The sequence below is a fragment of the Pelobates fuscus genome, chromosome 13, assembly GCF_036172605.1.
Source record: "Pelobates fuscus isolate aPelFus1 chromosome 13, aPelFus1.pri, whole genome shotgun sequence".
Lineage (NCBI taxonomy): Eukaryota > Metazoa > Chordata > Amphibia > Anura > Pelobatidae > Pelobates > Pelobates fuscus.
In genome coordinates this window covers 65,584,872-65,609,485 of record NC_086329.1, presented here as the reverse complement: position 1 = coordinate 65,609,485, position 24,614 = coordinate 65,584,872, and the positions used below count along the sequence as shown (strand labels likewise).

Below are 24,614 nucleotides of genomic sequence, written 5' to 3'. Positions count from 1 at the left end.
TGTATTTGTATTTTCACTTTAAACACTTGTAGGGTGTATTTACTATTAAAATTGATTTATTTTTTCTGGTAAATTTGTTACCAACTAACATCACTCTAAAATTTGAATAAAAGATTTATTACCATACTTATGTGACTTTGTACTTAAAGGGAGCAGTCAGTAAATGGGAATAGACTCCACCCACTTTTAGTGGGCGGATTTCCTTTTCCCATTTTCTTTCTTTCCTTCTGTCTAATTTTTCTACCGGGGGTCAAGCCCCTACTACTCCCTGTAATCTTTTTTGAGGTTTGGAGGTGATTTATTTCACACCCATTACCTCTCTCTCTTTTCTATATGGTACAAACATTTGTTTTTGTGGCGCAGCATAAGTGCAACACGAACTGATAGTGTATTTGTTTTCAAAAGTTGCGGTCACATTATCTAAAATATAATGTGCAATATTTACCTTTGAGAACGTGATGTTGTACGCCTGTGAGGTATAGTTTATAGTTACATAGCTGAAAAGAGACTTGTGTCCATCAAGTTCAGCCTTCCTATAGTTGATGGTGTTGTGTGATAATTTGAGATGTAAGTGGCAGAAGGAGGCAAAAGCCACCATGGAAAAACTACTTTGTACTTTAAATTCTGCCGCAAATTTTTGGAAAATGGTTAGTGCCCTGTCATAAGTGGTCTTGGTGTTAGCTGAAAGTGCGTTGTGTGTAAGTGTTTGGGCGTGTTGTAGCTATTCAGTTAGTCCATAATTAGTTAGTGGAATGGTATCCTGGATGGTTGGTTGTTGGCGGAGGGGTGTACCTTGAAGAATACCTGAAAACAAGATCGGGAAAGTGCGTCAGCTGCTGTGTTATTTTTCCCCGGGATGTATTCGCAGACTAGGTAGAATTGTGATTTGGCGGCAAGCCAGGTCAATTTGCAGGCCAACCTCATGATCATTACCGAGAAGGAACGTCCTTTGTTGATTATCTCACAAGCCGCCAAATTGTCTGTATAACACTTGACTGCCTTGCCGGTTCAGAGATGACCCCAGGTATGGGCTGCTGCCACGATAGGGTAGATTAAAAAAAAAAAGCCAAGGTTTCTCTAAAGACCGGCAAGCCAGCTGTCTCCATGGGCCAGTTGTCCCTGAACCAATAGTTGTGAAATATTGCAGCGAACCCGGTATGGGCTGCTGCGTCTGTCCATATCACTGGGGATTGCTCAGATAGTGGGGTATAAACATGGAGATGCCATTCCATTCTAGAATGAAATACTTCCACCTGAGAAAATCTGCCCTGCCGGGTCTGGCGGGCATACTGGGCGTATCTTGGAGGGGCTGGTCGTCATCTAGGATTAGTTCTTGTGACATCTGGTGAAAAGAGCCTCAATTAGTAAAATACAGGGAACAGAAAAATTAAGATCTTCGTAAAACTGGCTTGCTGACTAGTGTCGAATGGCGAAGGAATTAGCTAATGTGACAGTTGAGACCCTGCTAGTGCCAAGTGGCGGTGAGAGGTTCTATCTATGGTTTGGACCGTGGGGGCTCTTGGCCACTAGACATTGTGGTGGGGTGTTCGCCACTCGGTGACAGTAGAAGAGTTAAATACGTATGACCGTGACTTGTGAGGCCCTGACTAAAACCCTGTAGAAGGGAGTGTGAGGCGGCTAACTTTTATTTGGGCCGCTGGGCAAAACTCTGTGGGGGGGGGGGGGGTTTGCGGGACCGATATAATTATTTGGTAATAGGGGCAGCATCTAACCCTAAAAGCCAGTTCCCTAGCCCTAGTGGGGCTGGTCTCTGACTGAGTAATGTAAGCATGTGGATACATACCTGTGAAAAATGAAGTCGGGGGGAGAGATAGGTAATATGCCCGTAGGTGAAAAGGCGGAAACTAGGTATGGGACTGGTCCAAGACTGGAGTATCCTACGGGTGAGATAGATACGAGTGGGTATGAGAGTGAAATAGTTTGACTGAAAACTATGAGCGTGAAAATGACAGACCGTGCATTGAATAGACATACTCTTAGTGGAGATATACGTAAGAATACATGTGTGATAGAGGACCTGTACGTTGGTCCATACTAGAGACAAGCCCCTATTTATACGGGGAAATTAACATAACAACAGAAGGCTGAGTGAGGCCTTGGGAGATTGAGGTAATCGTAACGAGTGTAATTTCAAGTACCTGGTACTGTATGTCAGGAACAAGGCAATTCGATGTGACATAGTAGGAGAGCTAAGTAAAACGTGTTTGTGAGAATTACGAGAAAGTTTAATGATAAGTAGAAAACTAAATTTGTTTTAATACATAAGGTTTAATAGAGTGTGAATAGTGGAAAGGGAAAATCAACCCGCTGAATAGGGTTACCAAATAAATAAACTGTTAGTCGTGACAGAAATTGAGTAATATAGATACGAAACTCATAAAGTTTAACAGAGTTGTGAAAGTAACCAGAGTGACATAGTTAAAGCAATATTCGTGACATAGAAATGGCAAGTGAGTTTGGCTATGTGGATGGAGCAGGTAGTTTGTATAGGTTACCGAAACCCCTAATTAAAAGAGAATTTTAGTATGAGGATACATGTGAAAGTGACTAGGATATGAATTGGGTGTATGAATAGATTTTTAAACGAAGTGTCATATAATGGACAAAATGAACCAGTATTTAACGAAAAAAATGTGCGAAAGGCGTACAAATGGAATAGGTGAACGAAATTGTCAGGTAAACAAACTACATTCTAGATGAACAGACCATTCGTATGCTCGAATAGGTACAGCTAATACGTGAAAACTGTATTGGAAACTTTATAAACTGAAAACAGCAGAATGACAGAATGCTATTGGTGGATATTTGAACGTACATTTATGGAAATGCAAGTGATAAAAATGTGAAACATGGGAGCCAATCCCTGCGTTTTTAGGCCCGAACGTAGGAATAACCGAACTTTATTCCCGATGTGAACTTTCGTGTGCGTGCCGGGTCTTGTGTCTGGAAGGCGGGAGGATTCCAACAGGGAAGCTGGAGGGTTAGGCCGGAGGTCCGAGCAGTGGGGTGCTGGAGCTGAAGTTTTGGCTGGACTGTCCGAGGCGGAAGTGCTGATTGCTATGGTGTTATGGTCGTGACTTAAATATGAATATTAATTTAATAATTAATATATAATAATTAAGCAACAAATAACAACATTAATATTTTTTAGAGTTCAGTATTATGGTCGAATATGTAATAGGAAATACACAAAACATTGTAGTATTAAATGTATATTTAATATAATTATAATAACAATTAAACAAATGCTAGCAGAATGTCAATTTACTACAATAATTACACAATACAAATATAATTATAATAACAATTAAACAAATGCTAGCAGAATGTCAATTTACTACAATAATTACACAATACAAACTACACCATTACTTACAAAAGGCTATAACAGTTGCTAGCTGTTATAATAGATTACTTACACGGCTACAGCCTGTTTGGCTGGAGCTATACAGTCAGCTACATGTTAAAATGCAAGCAAAGGAAAAGAGAGTGAATTCCTCTTACTATTTGGTTTTATACAGTAAGTAGGCTGGCCTGTGATGTCACTGCCAGAAGCACATGAGTTAGCACACTGACCCCTAGTGGTGCCTCTAAAGCATTAAGCTCATTATGCTTTACTGACCTCTCGTGGTGCGTCTAAAGCATTAAGCTCATTATGCTTTTTTATGACAAAAAGTCATTAATTAATAAATACCATTACATATGGTAACTGTCAACCAGCGAGATCGGCATAGGTGAGTAGGAGCCTTGAGTTTAAATATGCAAATAACTCCTCCCACAAATTGAGGCCTAATGGCCTTCCTATATATGTATATATGTGCACTGTGGGCCCCCTGCTACCTGCACACTGCAGAGGGGGGGAGGGGCAGCAGCAGCACACTGTCTTCTCTTTCCAGATTCTTTCTGTCTAACTTCGGCGAGCCTTGCGGCCGTCAGAGCGTTGCCATGGGATACCATGGCAATGTGCTGCACAACACGCAGGCCGGTCTCGTGAGAGTTAGACAGAGAGGAGCTGGAAAGGGAAGGCAGTGTGTGCTGCTGGGGCCTCCTCTGCAGTGTGCAGTGGCTGGTACCCTCCACTAAGTCACCAGACCACCAGCATGGAGGGGGGAATAAAATAATAATATACAGAAATAAATGTGAAAAAATGCTTCCCACCCTACTTTACACACACACACCCACACACACTGCATCCTTACACAAGCAAACACTCGGCACTCACCACAATCACACTACATTCAGTATTCACACTGCCTTTAGTATACACAGTTTGCATTCACTAAAATCGCACTACATTCATTATACACACTTTGCATTCACTATACAAACTATGCACTCACTACACAAGCTACATTAACTATACACACTCTGCACTCTGCACTCACTACACACACACTACATTCACTATACACACTCTGCACTCACTACACACACTACATTCAGTATACACTCCACATTCACAACAAACATACTACATTCACTACACACACTCTATGTTCACTCTGCACACACTACATCCACTACATCAAAAACACACTCTGCATTCACAATACACTTTCTACATCCACTATAGAAACACACTATGCATTCACTATACACATCTACATTCACTACACAAACACACACTCTGCATCTAATGCATACAAACATTACACAAAATGTACAATAATGCATCCACTATACATACTGCATCCATGACACACATGCCGCATTTACTACACACATTCTACATTCTCTTTACACACACCACATTCAGTACACACACACACTTCATCCTTGTGAGCGGACTTGGGGCATCCTCTGATGTGCTGAGTCCTCATAGTTGAGAGACTTAACAAGGCAGTGAGTGTAGAAAGACGAATCACACTGACATCATTGTGATTTTGTCAAATTAATGTTTACAGTTGCTCTGTGCCTCTCACCCATTCACCAGAGAACAATACATTTCTGGGCAGAGCTATAAATTTGATACTGGTTCCTAGAGCAGAAGTAAAACAAATGCTGTTAACCCACTTCAGAAAGTTTGCAAATCACTGTTGATTTGTTACATTCACGTTTGCTAGGAGTTGTTGTATTCATCAAGATTGCTATTCTAAATCATAGCAAAAACTCACACCTACTTACGAGACATAAGGCAGCGCAAACCTCAGCAACTCACTACTAGACACAGAGGGCTGATCGCTCTCAAAATCTTGGGGGTCCAACCTTATCAGGCTATTACGGGGACGCCAGGTTTAACAACCGAGGACATCCCAGAATTCAACCCTGTCCACCTAGCCTAAACAAAAGCTGGCGCCAACAACGCTGCGAACGACCTTAAAGGGTTATAAACCCTTAATGCCAACCTACTACAACCCGTTAAGACCTATCTGACCTTTACCCATATATAAAAAGGTGCAACATATATGGACGTATACCATATTTGAATGTTGAATGTTGTATATCTTGACACGGCTGTTGTGGCTATACCAATCACATGTATTCTATATTGCACTGAAAAATAAAGAATTAAAAAAAATAATAAATCATAGCAAAAAAAAAAAACAACAAAAAAAACAAACAAAGACAATTTTCTTATGTAACTTGTGTAGTCTTTAATTCTATAAGCTAGAGAGGATGCTTAAGGGATATAATAGGCATAAAAAATAGCTTATTGAAACCGTTTTTCGTCTCTAGATCATGCCCCTGCAGTCTCACTCCTCAATTCTCTGCCATTAAGGAGTTAGATCACCTTTGTTTCTGTTTACACAGCTCTAGCCATACATTCACTGGCTGTGATTTTCACAGCCTACTTAAACATTTTGTTATTTAAAATCTGACTTTAACTTGCTTTAGAATATTTTATCTAATGCTCTGTAAATTGAACTTTAATCACACAAAGGATTACTCCTGCAGTCTAGAAGGCTATTAACAGAGCAGGAGATACAAAATCTAAATTAAACAGTCTATGCAATACAGGAACCTATAAATAGAATATCTATGTTATTTTTCAGTGTATATAGGGAGATGTGTACACAAAAAAAACAAGTAATAAAACAAGTAATAAAATGACACTAAAACGATTATTACAATACAATATACATATTTAGAAATAAGCAACACTATATATTGTGAAAAAGCTCCACTCACATATAACAACGTAAAACCAAAAATAAAGTGTGCTGTGCCTTTAAAGGGACACTCCAGGCACTCCAGGCACCCAGACCACTTCTGCTCATTGGAGTGGTCTGGGTGCCAACTTTTCATAAACTGCAATAATTACCTTGTAGGCTTAACTCCACCTCTAGTGGCTGTCTACTAGACAGCCACTAGAGGTCACTTCCTAGTCCATAGCACAGGAAACCTGTGCTAGTGCGTCGCTGGACGTCCTCATGCTGTGAATTTGGAAATATTAGTGCAAAATGCTCTAACCAAAGTGCGCTTGTGAAAATCACACTTATCTATGTAACGTGTAAAAATACAAAAATAAAATGATATAAACCAAAACTCTCACATAGGTAGAGCAATCTAGTCTGCTCTAAACTGTGATGGCATCTTTTGCAACATATGCAGACTTGAAGCTGTCGTGAAGATAGATAATCCTTTATTAATACTCTGGATAAAAGCAGCTACAAGGCAGGTAAGTCCCCTTCATATATCCTCTCCTCTACAATATGCAGTGTGTACACCAGTCCCTGGGTCGAGTGCCGGCTTCACAGGACTCAGAGAGCTGAAATCTCCTACCACTTCTTACGGCCGTTGAGCGTAATGACGTCCGAGCGTGATGATGCGTGATGAGCTTCAAGTCTGCATATGTTGCAAAAGATGCCATCACAGTTTAGAGCAGACTAGATTGCTGTACCTTTGTGAGTGTTTTGGTTCATATAATTTTATTTTTGTATACATACTTTTTGCCCTATGAGTTTGTTCTTTCCCTTTTCTCTTTGAGATTCAGAGTTTCAACATTGATACAAGCCAAGTGGGTTACTTCTAAGAGAGCAAGAAAATAATGTATTGCTAATATTTGCACATTACACAAGATAAGTGTGATTTTCACAAGTGCACTTTGTCACTTTGATTATAAAATTTGGAATAATATTTCCAAATCATTTACACTATTATATGGTATTAATCTCAAGGAATTCAATTGATTATAGTCTTAAAGGCACAGAACACTTTATTTTTGGTTTTATATAGGGAGATGTGACTAGGGTTGTATAATCAAAGTGATTTAACTAAATGGCAAAAATATGGAGCAGTGAGAGTGCAGGGGCATTATCTATACACCAAAACTACCAAAAAGTGTCCCTCTAAGCCTGCCGACTTAAGAGAGGGCAGCTCTTCACTACCAAGCAAGGTAGTGAAGTATTTATTTGAAATATTGGATGCATAGCTAGAGCATGTACGCTAAATAGCAGTTTGTATATGTTGTACAGAGATGCATACAATATAGTTTAAGTTTGTATGTCATTTTATTTGTTCAAGGGACTCTATAGTTATATATATATATATATATATTGTGACAAAAGTACTCCTTTCCCTTGGTACCTTGTCCTGGGATTGGGGTGTTACACACAGTCTTGTCAGGCTTTAGAGACACTTCACACGCTGGATGAGGTAAAAGGACTTGCTCTTTTATTGTGGCTCCAAAATAAATGCACAGTAAGGTATAAAGGTAACAAAAATATACAAAACAAAAGCCTTGCTCTTCTGAGCACTAACTAAACAAAATAATCAGCTAACTGGGTTGGATGGCTTGTCCATTTCCCAACATAAACAACCTTACTGTTTCAGGTTTTCAGCTCTGTTTCCACTCACAGAAACCAAACACAATCTCCCTCCTTCCTTGGCAGGGGAGTACTTAATAGCACTGGTAATTGACAATCCTTTTCAGGTGAGTTAAATTAGGATTCAAACTCTGGAACTGGACTTCTCACCTGTAGGTTACAAGCAACTTCCAAAATGTGGAGTGGAGCACTGGCCCACCCTACTCTCCAAGTACTCCACCCCAGGGCCCAAATATACACATATTTAAAGTGCAACATTCATTATAACATATCACATTTCCCTGGGGCTAATTACACAAAGTAGAATCCTTGCAAAATCTGGGGAGGTATATAGATTCCCTCCAGCACAATTCCATGCTTTCGGTCACAATATATATATATATATATATATATATATATATATATATATATATATATATATAGAGAGAGAGAGAGAGAGAGATCTACTCTAGCGTACATGTTCTATAGTGACAGGTTTTCCCTGTTTAATGTGATATATGCTTGCATTTTTTTTACATGTTCTTGTTTGAAATCGGAAAAGTATTGTTGTTTTTTTTTTTTTTTTTTTAAAACAGCATATTAAGAAAGTCAAAAAACAATAACTAGATTAAAGTCAAGTTAGTGCCCGGAGTGTTCCTTTATAAAACCATATGTTTTATTGTTTTAAGGATCACTCTAACCTCTAGTAATGACTATACATCCCTGTTTCACGGATGATGACAATTGTACCTTCTCTTTCCGTCCAAGATGTGCATATGGCATGGACAGATCTCTCTCTCTCTCCTCCTTCTCCCTCCAGCTATTTTGAAAACCCAAGTTGCAAACAAACTGTTCTTGTTGTGATTTTTTTTTTTCACTGTATGAAATTGCATATTTATTTATTCAAATATTCAAGTAATCTGAGGTCAGATTGCTAAAATTAGGCTGTGAGAATTCGATGGCCATTTTTGCTTTTGCTTTTTTATAACTTTTAATTATACTACTCGGTAAAATAAACAAACATACACAACTAATTTCCTTCAAATGTTGTACACAAAAAACACTACACTGATCCAATGCCCCTTAGAATGAAACAACCTACTAAGTGATAGACTAAGGTGACAAGAAGATTTTTCTGGCCCCAAACGTTTCTGCAAAGTGAAGTTTTGGGGATGAGGTTTCAGGTTCTGGAGGTATTTTTGGAAAGACAGACTATTCAGGGAAGTTTTTTTTTAATAGGCCTGTGAACAGAAATATGATTGTCATTGTAGAATCAAGAAGGAATATTTTTCCCTTTTTGTGGCTTTATTCATCAATTCAAATTGTGTTTGGATCAGCAGCATAGACAGTTTTGTTAAATTTAACAAGTGTAATACTGTTTGTGAAAATCAAATCTTGAAGCTTTTTAATCAGTTTCTGATTTCCTGCACCGTTAGTGTTTTGTTCTAACACATTTTTTATGCTTGTCACTTAGTGGGCATTTGGTGTCACTTTGTGGGAAATAACAACACTGGGACAGACTCCGTATGCTGGCATTGAGAATTCTGAAATTTACAGCTACCTCATTGCTGGGAACAGATTGAAGCAGTCACCTGACTGCCTGGATGAACTGTAAGTAATGTGATCCTATTTTCTACCTCCTAGGCAGTTTCAAAGGGTCTGTGCATGTGTGTATATCTATTAACAACAAAATAACATGTCAAACATTAAAGGACCACTTCGCTCTTCTAACCCACCCTCCCCCAAAAACCCTCACAGTTTAGTCGATATACCCCCAATGAATATATGCATGCATATTTTTATGCATATATTCATTGGGAGTATAATCTAAAATAGATTACAAAAGCTGCCGTTCTTATGACTGCAGCCTTTGTAAGCCCTCCCCTTTTTTTTCCTGGAAGAGACTTTTAGTCTCTTTACAGGGAAAATAACCAGAGGCTTCTCATTAAGAAGCCTCTGACTTGGTCCCCACGTGCACGCGCGAGTCAGCTTGTGCAGACTTTTGCATATTCATGCATGCGCGCCCTGCCATTTGTGCGCTGCTGAAGCTGGTCTGAGGTTTGTTAGGGAGAGTGGGGGAGGCAGGCACGCTCAAGTGTTTCATTGACAGCCAGGGTGGAGTTACGTAGGTAGTTTATAAAAGTGCTGATTTAACTGGGGTTAAATGAGGGTACTACTCACCCATATGTATAACATGTAGGCTATAGTAGATATCTATATATATATATATATAGCCTACATGTTCTATAGTGACAGGTAGTGACACTTGCTTTTGGGGTGTGGAGTGGTCCTTTAACCCCTTAAGGACCAAACTTCTGGAATAAAATGGAATCATGACGTGTCACACACGTCATGTGTCCTTAAGGGGTTAAAGGGATTCAGACATGCATCTTGCTCAAAAGGTCACTATAGTAACCAGCACAACAACAGATGAATGTAGTTGTTCTGGTGTATAGTGTGTCCCTGCATGATTTTTAACATAAGCACTGCATTTTCAGAGAAAAGTCATTGTTTACATTACTGCCTAGTAACACCTCTAGTGGCAGTCAGTAAGATGGTCCACTAGAGGGGGTCAGTGCAGCACAATGTGCTCTGCATAGAGGTGCTGAGCGTTCCTCCTAGAGATGCATTGATTCACTGCATCTCTATGAGAAAATGCTAACTGGCAGAGCTTGGCATTTTGCCTGTGGATTGGCTGAGATTATCAAGACTTGCTTTAACCCCTTAAGGACGGCGGGCGTTCTATGCCGTCCTTAAGGAACCAGCTCTAAACGCCGGAGGGCGGCATAGAACGCCCAAACCGTCCTTTCTACTTACCCGGTCGCCGGTGATCCTACGCCGGCGATCGCGGTATGGGGACTCACGTGGGAGCCCATGGAGTCCCCCTCCCTCCTCTTTGGCCCCCCTGGGCCATGTGATCGCGAGGTTCTTGCGAGGTCCTCATGATCACATGGACAACATAACCGTCAGGTACTCCCCCTGCTGTCTGAAAATAAAATAATTAAAGTTTAAAACAGTGTAAAATAATATTATATATACTTAGATAATATATATATTTATTATATATATGATCTATGTATATATATACACATATATACACATACACATATATACACATACACTGTCTGCGTGTATTTTAATATTATATATATATATATAATTATAAATACACGTACAATGATATTGATTAAAAATATATATATATATATTATAATATAAAATAAATCTGTAAATATGTTAAATTAGATTAATAAATAATCATAAATAAATAAAATATATGTGTAAATTCGTTCTAACTGTATTTTATAATTAATATAAATATATTGATATCAAAATACATGTAGAATGAAATAATATATATATATATATATATATATATATATGTATACATAAGTATATATATATATACACACACACACACACACATATATTTATATACACACATATATATAATAATTCTACATATATATATTTACGTAATAATTTTACATAATTAGGTAATTTTATTAATTACAATTAGCAGGACCAGCCTGACAACCCAGGCCAAAAGTCCAGGGAATTTAATTTGCTAGCACTATATTTAACCCTGTTACTTTCCAAGACACCATAAAACCTGTACATGGGAGGTACTGTTTTACTTGGAAGACTTCGCTGAACACAAATATTAGTGTTTCAAAACAGTAAAATGTATTACGACGACGATATTGTCAGTGGAAGTGAATTTTTTTGCATTTTTCACACCCAAATGGCACCTACACAGACAATATAATTGTTGTGATACGTTTTACGGTTTTGAAACACTAATATTTGTGTTCAGCGTAGTCTCCCGAAGATAACAGTACCCCTCATGCACAGGTTTTTTGGTGTTTTCAAAAGGTAGAGAGTCAAATAAGGCTTGCGTTTCAGTTTTTTCACATTGAAATTCGCCAGATTGGTTACGTTGCCTTTGAGAGCGTACGGTAGCCCAGGAATGAGAATTACCCCCATAATGGCATACCATTTGCAAAAGAAGACAACCCAAGGTATTGCAAATAGGGTATGTCCAGTCTTTTTTAGTAGCCACTTAGTCACAAACACTGGCCAAAATTTACGTTCAAATTAGTTTTTTGCATTTTCAAATAGTGACACTAACTTTGGCCAGTGTTTGTGACCATGTGGCTACTAAAAAAGACTGGGCATGCCCCATTTGCAATACCTTGGGTTGTCTACTAATGCAAATGGTATGCCATCATAGGGGTAATTTTCATTATTGGGCTACCATACAGTCTCAAAGCAACATAACCAATCTGGTGAATTTCAGTGTGAAAAAACTGAAAAATGTAACATGCTATATTTGACCCTGTAACTTCCCAAAACACCATAAAACTTGTACATAGGGGGGTACTGTTTTACACGTGAGATATCGCTGAATACAAATATGTGTATTTTATTGCAGTAAAATAAAACAGTATTATGACATTCACAGTTAGAATGTCACGTAGAACTAAAATAAATTTTAAAATTCTTATTTTCTCCCATTTTTTTTTATATTTTATTCATATTAAATTATGTTTTATACCTAAATATTTTATGTTAAGTGAAAGCACTGTTTACCCTGAATAAAATTATATATAATAAGTGTGGGTGCACATAATATGAAAGAGGTGAATTATGCCTGAACAGACATATAGCGCAAATTCAAGTTTTTGTTTACGTTTTGTTTTGATCACAACGTGTACACTTGGCTCAGTCCTTAATGGGTTAAATCTAGGAGCCAGCTAAAAAGTTAGGTGCCAGTATTTATTTATTTTTTAAACAAAGCTTTATTTTCAGCGACAAAAATTACAGAACTTAAAGGGACACTATAGTCACCAGAACCCACAGGGGGTGGATAGGATATTTGCTTTATCTACTTTACTGAACCCTCCCGCAGCAAAGAAACCATTAACATAACTAGTAAAAAATAAAAAATAAATCAACCAATTAGCATAAAGATAGACAAATAAAACTCCCAACAAGACCTCTTTCTTTGGTCATGCAGGAGAGAAGGATCCGAATAATAACGATCAACATTCACAATGGATCCGCTGCCATAAGGATCTTGAACAAAGCGCCACCAATATTCAAGGCCACCAATGTCACGGTGCACCAAACTAAGTGAACACAGAAGGGACCATCCACACTAGCCAAGGTAAACTTGACCCAATGTGCATGGTGGGTCAGATACTGCCTTAAAATCAGATCAGGAGTTGGCCTTGTGGAGTGCAATGGAATGACAAAATTGACTAGATATTGCAGTGAATGCCATGAGCCACACAAATGAGGTCTTTCAGGAAAAAAAGGATACAAAACTGAAGTTAGTTAGATTTAGTCCTACACAATAATGTAAAAGAAATGTTGAGAGGTGAAAGAGAAAAGGATCGACATCGAAAAACGGAATGTCCAACATGCTACAAAATGATACCAAGCAGTATAGAAGGGCCAATTTCGCTGATAACTGCCATAATGACAAATTCTCATCTGGTCAGTCCTCCAGAAGGTTAAGAACTGTGGAAACATCCCAAATGAAGGAGCAGCGAAATGGAGGGTGCATAAGACGGATTCCGCTGAGGAGGTGACAGCTGGGTCCTTCCCCACACTGGAACCCTAAATGGTAACATGTGGATATGGTAAAATAACAAAATGTTAATTGCCCTGTAGGACTTGCCTTGTGAAAAAGGGAAGATAAAAAATTCAAGATGACCACCACCGGGGCCATAAAGAAGTGCAGATGTCTTTCCAAACACCAGCAGTGCCAAATTCTACATGGGTGAGGGTAAGACCAACTGGTTTCCAGAGCTCAGGAATCCCAAACTAAGTCCAGAGCCATTGGTGATAGACCTGAAACATCCCTTGATCCCTATGAATGGTCCAGGCTGTAACGGATCGACGGGCACCCCAACTGGGTACCTCCGTTGAAGGATGCTCCTAGCGCTTCCTGAGGACTCCAAGCACTGCAGCAGACACCACAACCACCGAACCGGAGAAGCATACGAATGCTCTCAAGCATATGAATGCTGTAAATAGCTGAACATACAATCAGCTTACACTCCTGGCAATCAGCATACAATCCAATTCCCCCCAATAACGAGACAACACTTCGTTTTGAGGTCAAGCAGAACTGACTGTACTGGCACAGTCTTTTATTCACAATCCACAAAAATAGTACTGCCCACAGGGTTTTGGAATACAACCAATCAATCCGTACAATACACACAGACACTCCCACACAAAATCATCCCCTCTGCCTGTGATATGATTACTGAACACAATGGCTAATATAATTATCACAGGCGAGAAATACAGTTTTATAAAACATATCACAGGGACCCCAACACATGCAATAACCCCATAAAGTATATCCTCGGAATCGGGGGATCTGGGTGAACCACATATCCAAAATTCACCCAGATCCGTTCAGTAGTTTGGAAGATACAGTTTAATGCAGATTCCGCAGAACATATATAGGCTATATGAAAAATAATTACTGTATAATGTGCCCCCTGTTGTATAGTTTAAAACTACTGCACGATGTCTTTGTGCACCAAATACAGGCGAGATGGCACTGTGTAGAAAAGTCCAAAAATTGTCTGTGAGTTAAAATGGCCGCCATCTATTGTTCTCACCATGTGCTTCATCCATTGTTCTCACCATGTGCCTCTGATACATGAAATGGTGGCCACCCTGTAACTCCTCAGTATGTCCCCAGTATGTCTTAAAGGGCCAAGAGCAGCATAATAAAATACAATATACCCAAATCAGTTCCTAGGGCAATACATCCCAGGGCAAGAGGCTGGCAATCAGTCCTCTCCAGGCACAAGTGGAGGGGCTGGTTCCGCCACACAAGCCATGAAGGAAAGACAATCTTGTAAGATCAGCTGATGCAGATTTCCATCTGGGATCATCGTAAGACAATTCTAGATGCAGTGGGAACCAGGGTTGAGTTCTCCAAAGTTGTGTTAACAACAGTGTTGACACAGGAACTGAAGAGTCAGAATAATCATGAAGAATGGAGGGAAAACATACACCCCCAACGGGGGCCAGAGACTGCAGAAACGCACCCACCACCAGGATGAGAGGATTGGGAAGAGGTAGTCCATCTGACAATTCGCCCTGGACGCAAACAGATCCAGATGGAAATGCCCCCCGAAGATTATCCTGAAGGCAGAATATGACTGAGTGCAGGGGGGGGGGGCGGGGCCTGACAGCCAAGATGGCTGGACGTGTTTTCTGAAAGCTCCGGCACTAGCGGGCACAAAAACACTAATCCTGCATAAACCCACAATGCCAGCGGCACACAGTGCCCAGGAAATGAAGCAGGACCACACATGGAACGAAACGATACCAGTCCCGCATCGAAACGCAGCACAAGAGCCTGAACCGGCCACACGGCCTAAACCGGAGCGGAGCCTAAAGCCTGGGGGAAGCGGCTGACCCGGCACGAAACCCGCTCGCACACTACCTTGCAACCCCCCTCTGGACCGGCGGGGGATATCCTGGTCCTTGCTGGGGGCGATCACCCCCATAAAGCTACCCGAGCAAGCAACAAAACCTGCAATTACACAACAGTGTGAGGGCCTAAGCAAGATGGCGCAACAAGCATGGCCTGCGACACGGAGTGCCCATGCCAAGCCACCCAAACATACCTTGGAATTCTTAGATAGGCTCTATACAAGTCTCTAGAAAGAGCTTCAAAACAAAGACTGGCCCTTCAAGCAAATAATGAAAGAGATGGCGGCATGGATTCGCCCGGCAATCCGGCACCTCCTGTGCAGGAACCCTCCCAGAACCTCCAGAGCGGCCTCCCAAAGGAGGCAACGCCGGAGCACAAGAAGGCAAGAACAAGCGACAGGTCCCTTGAGCGCCGGCACAAACTATTACACACGCCAATGCGGGATTACCCAGCACACCCGACCGGACCACCACTCAGAGGCACCAGACACTGCTGACATCAACGCAGAGCTCACTACCCCCCGTGATCTCAATTGTAAATGCATGACATACCGGAGCGGAGTACACCCTTACATGTGCTCATGGAAAGGGCCGATGAGATGGCCACCCGAGTTCCTGCACCTCTAGAGCTCTAGCAGCCGAGGGACTCAAGCACTTACACCCCTGCAGCCTTCCATCGCAGGGCATCGGCTAGGCAGCATATTGGGATGCTCACAGCACGAGAGGGGCAATGGCGAGACCCACACCATATGGAGTCCTACGGACATTTAGAGGCAAGACTAACTGACTTTAACATATACTGGACATATACACATTAACTATGATATTTTCTACCACAATGACCTTTACATTGACTCAGTTATCACACCTGCCAATATGCTATACTTAAACCACCTCATTATAAACGCTTATAATGCCCCAACCCGTCAACCTGAGGGCCTGGCCATGCAGCACAACCTGTTTAGTAGCCCGCAGCCGCCCGAACTACCATGACCCCATATCGATTTGCATGGGGCACTGTGCCCTTACATAACACATACCATGCACGATATTCAGCCTAGCTTCAACAATCTTATCACAGGCACCTGCATAACAATCGACAGCATGCAACCGTATAGCGCAACCTATCACATCCAATGGGCTCCCTAAAGTGCACAGACCCGTACATCCTCACACTGTACAACAAGACGCATTTAACCTGCTCCATGTTCAAGCTTGTTTAATCCCCACAAGGTTCTTGAATTGTCTGAAATTACCCAAACATTACCAAGTTGTTTGATCAGAATGTCAAACCTTTACATAATCTCATATAAAAATGTGTAAGTATTAACACATACCCTATTGTTAAAATAATTACTTGGATCCACTGGGGAAGATTGTATGGTGTTGGTACAGAAAGGAGGACGTGTTTAAGGAGTGTGCTAGATGGGGCCCGATTATGCTGCCCTGCTGGTGGTTCAGCTCTGCTGTTTACCAGCCCTGTCCCCAGAACCATAGACCTTCTTAAGAGAGAGCTGCACTTTGTTCAGGGATGTGTAGAAACCTTCATATCTACACATAACTGAACAAAGCACAGAGGAAAAGCATGTGGGCAGTGATGCAATTGTGGAATCGCCACACCGGTACCCACGAATGTGGGACAGTAGGGGACCTGAAAGCAAGAAAGCCCAGAAACAAATCCCACAGTCTAAAAACCACAATCCATACAATAAAACATAAAAGCAAATGAAACAAAACAAAAAAAACCACAATAATATACAGGAATACAGAGTAAGCATTATTATTATTATTATTATTATTATTTATTTTCAGTCTCAAGTACATTTAGTTTCAGAATGGTTTACAAATTAACTGCATAAATGCATTGCTTTACAGTCTAAGCAGAATTGAATTGTAACATCCCAATAATATATAAATGCGACTATATTAGCTAGATACCAATAGTATTTCCCATGTTGGCACACACTCACCTCCCCACTATATATAACATTGTATATCCAATTATTATAAGTTGTTGGGGCATAGTTGCTGTTCATGAGCAGGTGTAGAGATGTTTTGTGGTCTAGTGTGAGGAATCTAGTTGGCTAGTCTTTCCCTGCAGTATTCCACAGAGTAAGGAGTGAAGATTACGATTAAATATGTGTCGTAGCTACACTATAGACACCTGACCATTACACCAACAGGGACTTTTATGACATCACATTCTAAATATATAGACATGAATATGTACATAGTCCCCTGTCAGACAGGTAACGTTCTCCTGGCAATCCGCCAAACCCAGACTCGCCCATCAGACTGCCAAACAGAGAAGCATTATTTGTCACTCCACAGAACATGGTTCCACTGCTTCAGAGTCCAGTGGTGATATGCTTTACACCACTCTATCCAACATACTTGGTGATGTAAGGTTTGCATGTAGCTGCTCCGCCATGGAAAACCATTCCAAGAAGTTCCAGCCACACGTTTTTTGTGCTGATATTAATGCCAGTGGGAGCTTGGAACTCTTCAGATATGGAATCAGCAGTGTTGACAACTTTCACACCAGGCGCCTCAACACTCGGTGACAACACTCTGTGACTTTGTGGTCTTGTGCTTCATGGCTGAGTTGCTGCTGTTCCTAAACACTTCCACTTTCCAACAATATCACTTACAGTTGACCATGGGATAGCTACCAGTGATGACATTTCACAATCTGACTTGCCAAACCATAGCCAAAGTTAGTATTCATGTTTGTTTCTTGCATTTTTTTACACAAAAACTGCTCTGATTTTATCATGGTCATTATAGATTTTACTACTCTAAAACACACATTTGTGTTTAGCGATGTCTCACAAGTTGTCATGGTTCTGATCAGGTCAGATAAAAGACTTAGGTTCACTTTAGGTTGTTTATTAGAAAGCTTTGACATGGTTAGTCTTGAAATAATAAGAGTAGCAGGGAGAGACAAAGGGAGAAAGTAGAACCTATAAACAAAATTATACGCAATAGTAAGAAGGAGAACCTATAAACGAAAGTATAGGCAATTGAGAGATAGTATAAAACAAGAGTTAGGCAATACGCCCTAGACAGGTTTAAGGTAACAGGTAAACCTAAAAGTGAGATCATAGGTGAATCAAGATTTTGGATTTTGGTTGTTTGAATCAAGATAAGGAAAACCTATAAATGAAACTATAGGTTACAGGTAGACAGAATACAACTAGACAGAACTAACAGAAATATAAAGGATTAAGTATACAGGTTAGTTTAGACATTAAGGTGATAAGCCTCTTTGGTTTGGAGGCAGAACTGCAGATTCAGATAGTTGTAATAGGTTATTTCAGGATAGTTTAAAACAGGGGCGGACTGAGAACCCTCAGGGACCCCGGGCAAAATAAATCAAGGGCCCCCTTACAGGCCCCACCCATACTCCGCAGCAAGCGCCACCCATGTCCCGCCTCAATGCACCGCCTCCAGCCACACCCTGCACAATCTTTAGACACAAGGAACAAAAGTGCAATAATCCCTTTGAGGGCCCAGTAGAGACTACAATTGAGGGCTAATGGGCCATGGAGGGGGGTCTTTCTAGCAGAGGCTATCTCAGTGTCCTTTAGAGAGTGTGTTAGAAAGAATCCCCTCCAGGCCCTATTAGAGACTACAATGGAGTCTAATAGGCTTGGAAGGGGGTCTTTCTAACAGAGGCCATCTCAGTGTCCCTGCTGGAAACAGCCGCCTCCAGGACCCAGTAGAGACTACAATTGAGGGCTAATGGGCCATGGAGGGGGGGAGCAGAGGCTATCTCAGTGTCCTTTAGAGAGTGTGTTAGAAAGAATTTCCTCCAGGTCCCATTAGAGACTACAATGGAGTCTAATGGGGCCTGGAGGGGGGTCTCTCCAACACTCTGGTTCCTATTCACAATATAGCAACACAACATTGTAACCGTGGGCGGTTCCCTTATTTACCTCTATAATGTCTTAAAGCATAGAACTTAGCAGGGCTAACCATACAGATATCTTAGCCATAATGTTATATAGTTAGTAAGAGATCCTCTATTTAACATATGTAAATAATTGAGAATACTATATAAAATAAGGATTGTCTTGGAAGCAATAGTTTTGTCTTTTAGATATTTATTATATGAAAATATAAATATAGACATATAACATCCATTATAGCAGAGTTTATAAGATGAAATTAAATGCTTGCAAATATCATTAATAGGTTAACATACCCTTCTGAACATGTCATCATGTCAGCCTCTCAGTCATTTTAAGATGGAGCAGCGTCTGTCTCCAAGTCTCTCCTCTGTGTCTTAACATTTGAAAGTACACCTATTTATCTCCATTTTACGGTCACTGTAGTTCATATATGAAAAAGTAACTTGTCTACTTTAAATCAATTTAGGACCTCCCTTAATTTGGCAAAGATACAAGGCCATAACTAAAGGGTGTATACGTCATGGAAATTTTCCTGACTTAGTTCAAGATGGCATCTTAAAGTCTGAATAGCTTATCTGTTGTTTATACTAAGACGTAAGTGCACAGTCGTGGGAGATTCCCGGATTTGGGGAAGTTCCATTAACTTGGGGTTACCACAGTATATTGTGTACTGAAAGAGTCGTAGTATAGCCTTGAAACTTGTTTATGCGTTATTGTTATTGTAATTCGTCTGGGACAAAATGGTGCAAACATATTATGCACTGAGGTTATTGCTTAAAGAAACATCTATGAAAAACAATATGTTCCATTTCTAACACCTTGTCAGTTTGCAATATCTCTTAAAGACAAAGTACACAGTTTAAGAAATACAACATTTCATTCTAAAACTTGTCATATTTGCATTTGCCCATAACAACATAGCTCGCTGATACCTAGGCCAAGTTAGCTCCTCTTACCTTAATTACTGTTGCTGGCTGGCAGTCTGTGGGCATGCTGGAAGACTGTGGGCTTACTGGCTGCGGCTGGCAGGCTGTGGGCTTGCTGGCAGGCTGTGGGCTTGCTGGCTACTGCCGGCTTGCTGGCTGCGGCTGGCAGGCTGTTGGCTTGCTGGCTGCGGCTGGCAGGCTGTTGGCTTGCTGGCTGTGGCTTGCTGGCTGTGGTTGGCAGGCTGTGGGCTTGCTGGCTGTAAGTCTAACTGGTGGCCTGTGGGCTGGCTGGCCGGCCTGTGGGCTGGCTGGCTGGCTGGCCGGCCTGTGGGCTGGCTGGCTTGCTGGCTACTGGGGCACTTGTAGATTATTTAAAGAAATAATCCATGCACAATAACCACTACTGCTCTGTGTAGTCGTTATGGTGCCAGGAGGGCTGGACCCCCCTTTCAGAGTAAGTAGTCAAACCGTTTAAGAACAGTTTGACAACTTACCTGGGGTCTGCTGGGATATGAGGCTGTAGTAGGGTATAGGAGCAGTGGTGCAATGTGTAAGAGGTGCAGTGTGTGTGAAAGGTTCAGTGTGTGTGAGGGGGTGTAGTGTGTGAATGTGTAGGGTGTGTGGGGCAATGTGTGTATGAGGGGGCTGTGTATGTGTGTGGCAATGTTAGTATGGGGGGCTGTGTGTGTATGGGTGGGCAGTGTATGTGTGTGTGTGTGAGGCAATGTGTGTAAATGTGTATGGTGTGTGTGGGTGTATGGGGGCAGTGTGTGAATGTGTATGGTGTGTGGGGGCAGTGTGTTTATGGGGCTAGAGTTCACTCTCACCACTGCGACCACCAGGAATTCCTGGTGGTCACAGTGTTGAGAGTGAACTCTAGCCCGTAGCTTGAGGGCTAGTTTACTCTCGCAAGAGCCGTAACGATCTGTGCTCGCGCAAGAAGGACCCAGAGGAGCTGCAGGCTGAGCTCCCGGGTCCTCTCTTCCTCCCTCCCCTGCCGGCTGCCCGCACGGTGCCTGCGGACAGGGGAGGGGGCAATTGCCCTCCTCTTATTCCCCCCTCCCCCTCTTCTTACCCCACCTCCCCCTCTTCTTACCCCCTCCCCCTCTTCTTACCCCCCTTCTTACCCCCTCTTCTTACTCCCCCTCACTCTCTTCTTACCCCCTTCTTACTCTCCCCCTCTTCTTACCCCCTCCCCCTCTTCTTACTCCTCCCTCTTCTTACTCCCCTCCCCCCTCTTCTTACCGCCTCCCCCCTCTTCTTACCCCCCCCTCCCTTTCTCTTCTTACCCCCTCCCTTTCTCTTCTTACCCCCCTCCCTTTCTCTTCTTACCCCCCTCCCTTTCTCTTCTTACCCCCCTCCCTTTCTCTTCTTACCCCCCCTCCCTTTCTCTTCTCCCCCCTCCCTGTCTCTTCTCCCCCCTCCCTGTCTCTTCTTACCCCCTCCCTTTCTCTTCTTACCCCCTCCCTTTCTCTTCTTACCCCCTCCCTTTCTCTTCTTACCCCCCTCCCTTTCTCTTCTTATCCCCCCTCCCTCTTTCTTCTTACCCCCTCCCTCTTTCTTCTTACCCCCCTCCCTCTTTCTTCATACACCCCTCCCTCTTTCTTCTTACCCCCCTCCCTATCTGTTCATTCCCCCCTCTCTGTTCTTCCCCCCTCTGTTCATTCCCTTCCCCCCCTCTGTTCATTCCCTTCCCCTCTCTGTTCATTCCCCCCTCTCTGTTCATTCCCCCCCTCTCTTCATTCCCCCCTCTCTCTGTTCATTCCCCCCTCTCTGTTCATTCCCCCCTCTCTCTTCATTCCCCCCCTCTCTGTTCATTCCCCCCTCTCTGTTCATTCCCCCCTCTCTATGTTCATTCCCCCCTCTCTCTATGTTCATTCCCCCCCTCTCTGTTCTTACCCAAACCCTCCCCTGTAGCGTGGCCGAGCTGCTCTCCGGAACAGGAGTTTCTGTTTCCTGTACCCGGCCGGACTGACAGGAAGGTGCACACTCAGTGTGCACCTTCTTATCACTCCGGCCGGGCACCGCGGACCGGAGAGCAGCTCGGCCACGCTACAGGGGAGGGGAGGGGAGGTGAGAAGCTGCAGCCGCCTGAGGCTCTTAAGAGAACGCTCAGGCGGCTGCAGCATTTAAAGGGGCGGCCGGCCCCCGCAGAGTGTGCCGCCGGGCCACCTGATGGCGGGTCCCCCTCCCGGCCGGGCCCTCGGACCATGTCCGAAGTGCCCGACAGATCAGTCCGCCCCAGGTTGCAAATAATAGGAATGTTTGTAATATCCAGGTAGGTTGCGTAGTTTTCGGTAGGTGTACAGTAGGTTAGAACCAAAGCAATAAGGAATCAAAGTCCAGTATCGAAATAAGAAGGTTGGTATTGAAGATCATGTTTTTCCCCAAGCATATTGAAAGCAAGCAGGTTGGGAATGCAGCAGGTTGAAAGGATAAATCAGGTTGGTTTAAATGGTATTTAGAGTTGAGCAGGTTTTCTCAGTAGGAGCCAGGATCAGAACATAAACTTCAATCAATGTAAAAGCCATTTGGTTAGCAGGGTGTGGCCTCCTTTAGTAGATTTAAGGATCATGCTATGCAGGTGAGCGAAACTGTGGTTAAACTAGTGGTTAGGGAGGCGACTAGTTGTGTAAGACGGGAATTGTAGAAAATAAACAGAAGAAAAGAAACATGACTTTGGTTGTCAGGATAGGATCCTGACACAAGTACAACAGAAACCCCCATGTACAGGTTTTAGGTGGTTTTGGAAAGTTACATGGTCAAATATAGAACTTGCCCATTTCATTCTTCATACCTGGAACTTTGAAGAATTGATTTTCTGGGTCTGCATCTCCTTTGAGAGAGTATGGCAGCCTGGGTAATAACATTACCACCATTATGGCATACCATTTTAAAAGTAGGCAATCCAGAGTATTACAAGTGGAGTATTTTGAGATGTTTGGTCTATCCTCTAGCCATCACAAATCTAAGCCGCATTTAGTGGTTATACTTTTATTTGTGCTTTTCTCACACAAATTAACTCTATTTTCACAGGAAATTCCATAATCCCGATGAGTTAGTGCAATAACGCCTCAGTACTTTTTTTTTTTTTTTAGCTTCTTTATTTTTGTAGTGCAAAAGAGATAACACACGCAAAGGCAGTCCACATGCTTTTCCACAACATTTTCAATAATCAGGGGTATGTTAGTACTAGCACTTTTTTATGGTTAGTCTGCATTTGTAGTAGTTTAGTTGCAAGATTTTAAGATTTTATAAGTGCAGGGTATAACAGACAGGCATACAGTGACATGTACTGCACTTATTTTATAATAGCACAAAACAAAATGATAAAGCAAAGACTTGTCAGGGAAGAGAGATTAGAATAGATCCATCAACAGGCTACTCTAGCTGACAATGTGATTGTGTATTAGTACCACCGGGTAGCCAACAGTGTGAGAGAGATCGTGAGGCATATAAACTTAAATCGTGAGGTACACTTTTTATGAAGAGCTGGGTTACTCCACAGCTCGAGCTCTGGTGAGGGCTTGTGCCTTGTGTCCATAGTCCTGCTTTCTCCAAGAGGCTGAATCGTGAGCCCTCAGGGTCTCTGTGACTCTGTTTCTCCCAGGGGTATGTGGTCAGGTGTCTGGATGTCCCTCCCTGCGGGCCCAGGAGAAGAGTAGGGCGCTGGTTTTGGCTGATGTGATTGGTGGAGCGGCAGCGGAGGGGAAAGTACCTGACAGGCTTCGGACCTCGAAGGAGGGTGATGATCTGCTATGGTTGCTTGCTGTAGTGGGTCTGATGGCTTAGCAAGGTTGCGAGCAATGCGATTAAATCTTTGCTCTGGAATGCTCCCTGCCGGCTAGACAGCTCCGCCGTTGTTCTGCTGTGACCGCCTCTGTTCTTAGGCTTATTGTAGGCGAGGCGGCCATCTTGATTTTTGCCATGCGGTCTCGGTTTTGTGTTTCCGCCGCTCAAGTGGCTTGAGTGTTCGCTGCATCCCCGGTGGGGTCCGGGATAACCCCCCCGGCCCACAGGGGGGGAGAACGGGGCCTTCGGTAGGTGCATGGGGGGTCCCGCCGGACTAAGCGCGGGAGACCGGCCGCATCTCCCGCCAGAGCCTCACGGCAGGCCGCAATCCCAGCTGCCCAGCAGTCAGCCTCGCCGGTAGGACGGGGGTCGTAATGTACACAGACGGTTGTGCTCGGGTCCCCTTTGCCTTCTAGTAGCTGATGTGTGGTGTTTTTTAGGGGGGAGAGTGTAATTTTGAGCTGGATATTAGGGTTTCACAGAGGAGCCGAGGTGCCCCACGTCCATCCAGCTCGGCGGCCAGGCCCCGCCCCCCACGCCTCAGTACTTTTATTACACATTTTCAGTGGATTGGTCTACACAGTCTGTAATACAGAGGGCAGGTAGAGATGGGCAAGAAGGGCAGTACTCTACACTATCTGGAGTTACACTATCTGGAGTTACTTTCACCGGGTCTGGGGTTGGAGTTCGGGAAGGAAAGTGCACAAACTCTTTGAACATCTTCTGATATCAAAGATAGAGGATTG

The 24,614-nt window shown here is 42.5% G+C and overlaps 1 protein-coding gene across 1 annotated transcript in view; it reads left to right on the top strand.

Moving 5' to 3' along the window:
- The window catches only part of TYRO3 (TYRO3 protein tyrosine kinase), a 926,976-nt gene that overhangs the window by 875,091 nt on the left and 27,271 nt on the right, over window positions 1-24,614 (top strand). The window contains exon 18 of the mRNA XM_063440254.1: window positions 9,241-9,377. Coding sequence (XP_063296324.1) covers window positions 9,241-9,377 — 137 coding nt within the window. The remainder of the gene's footprint in view (window positions 1-9,240; window positions 9,378-24,614) is intronic.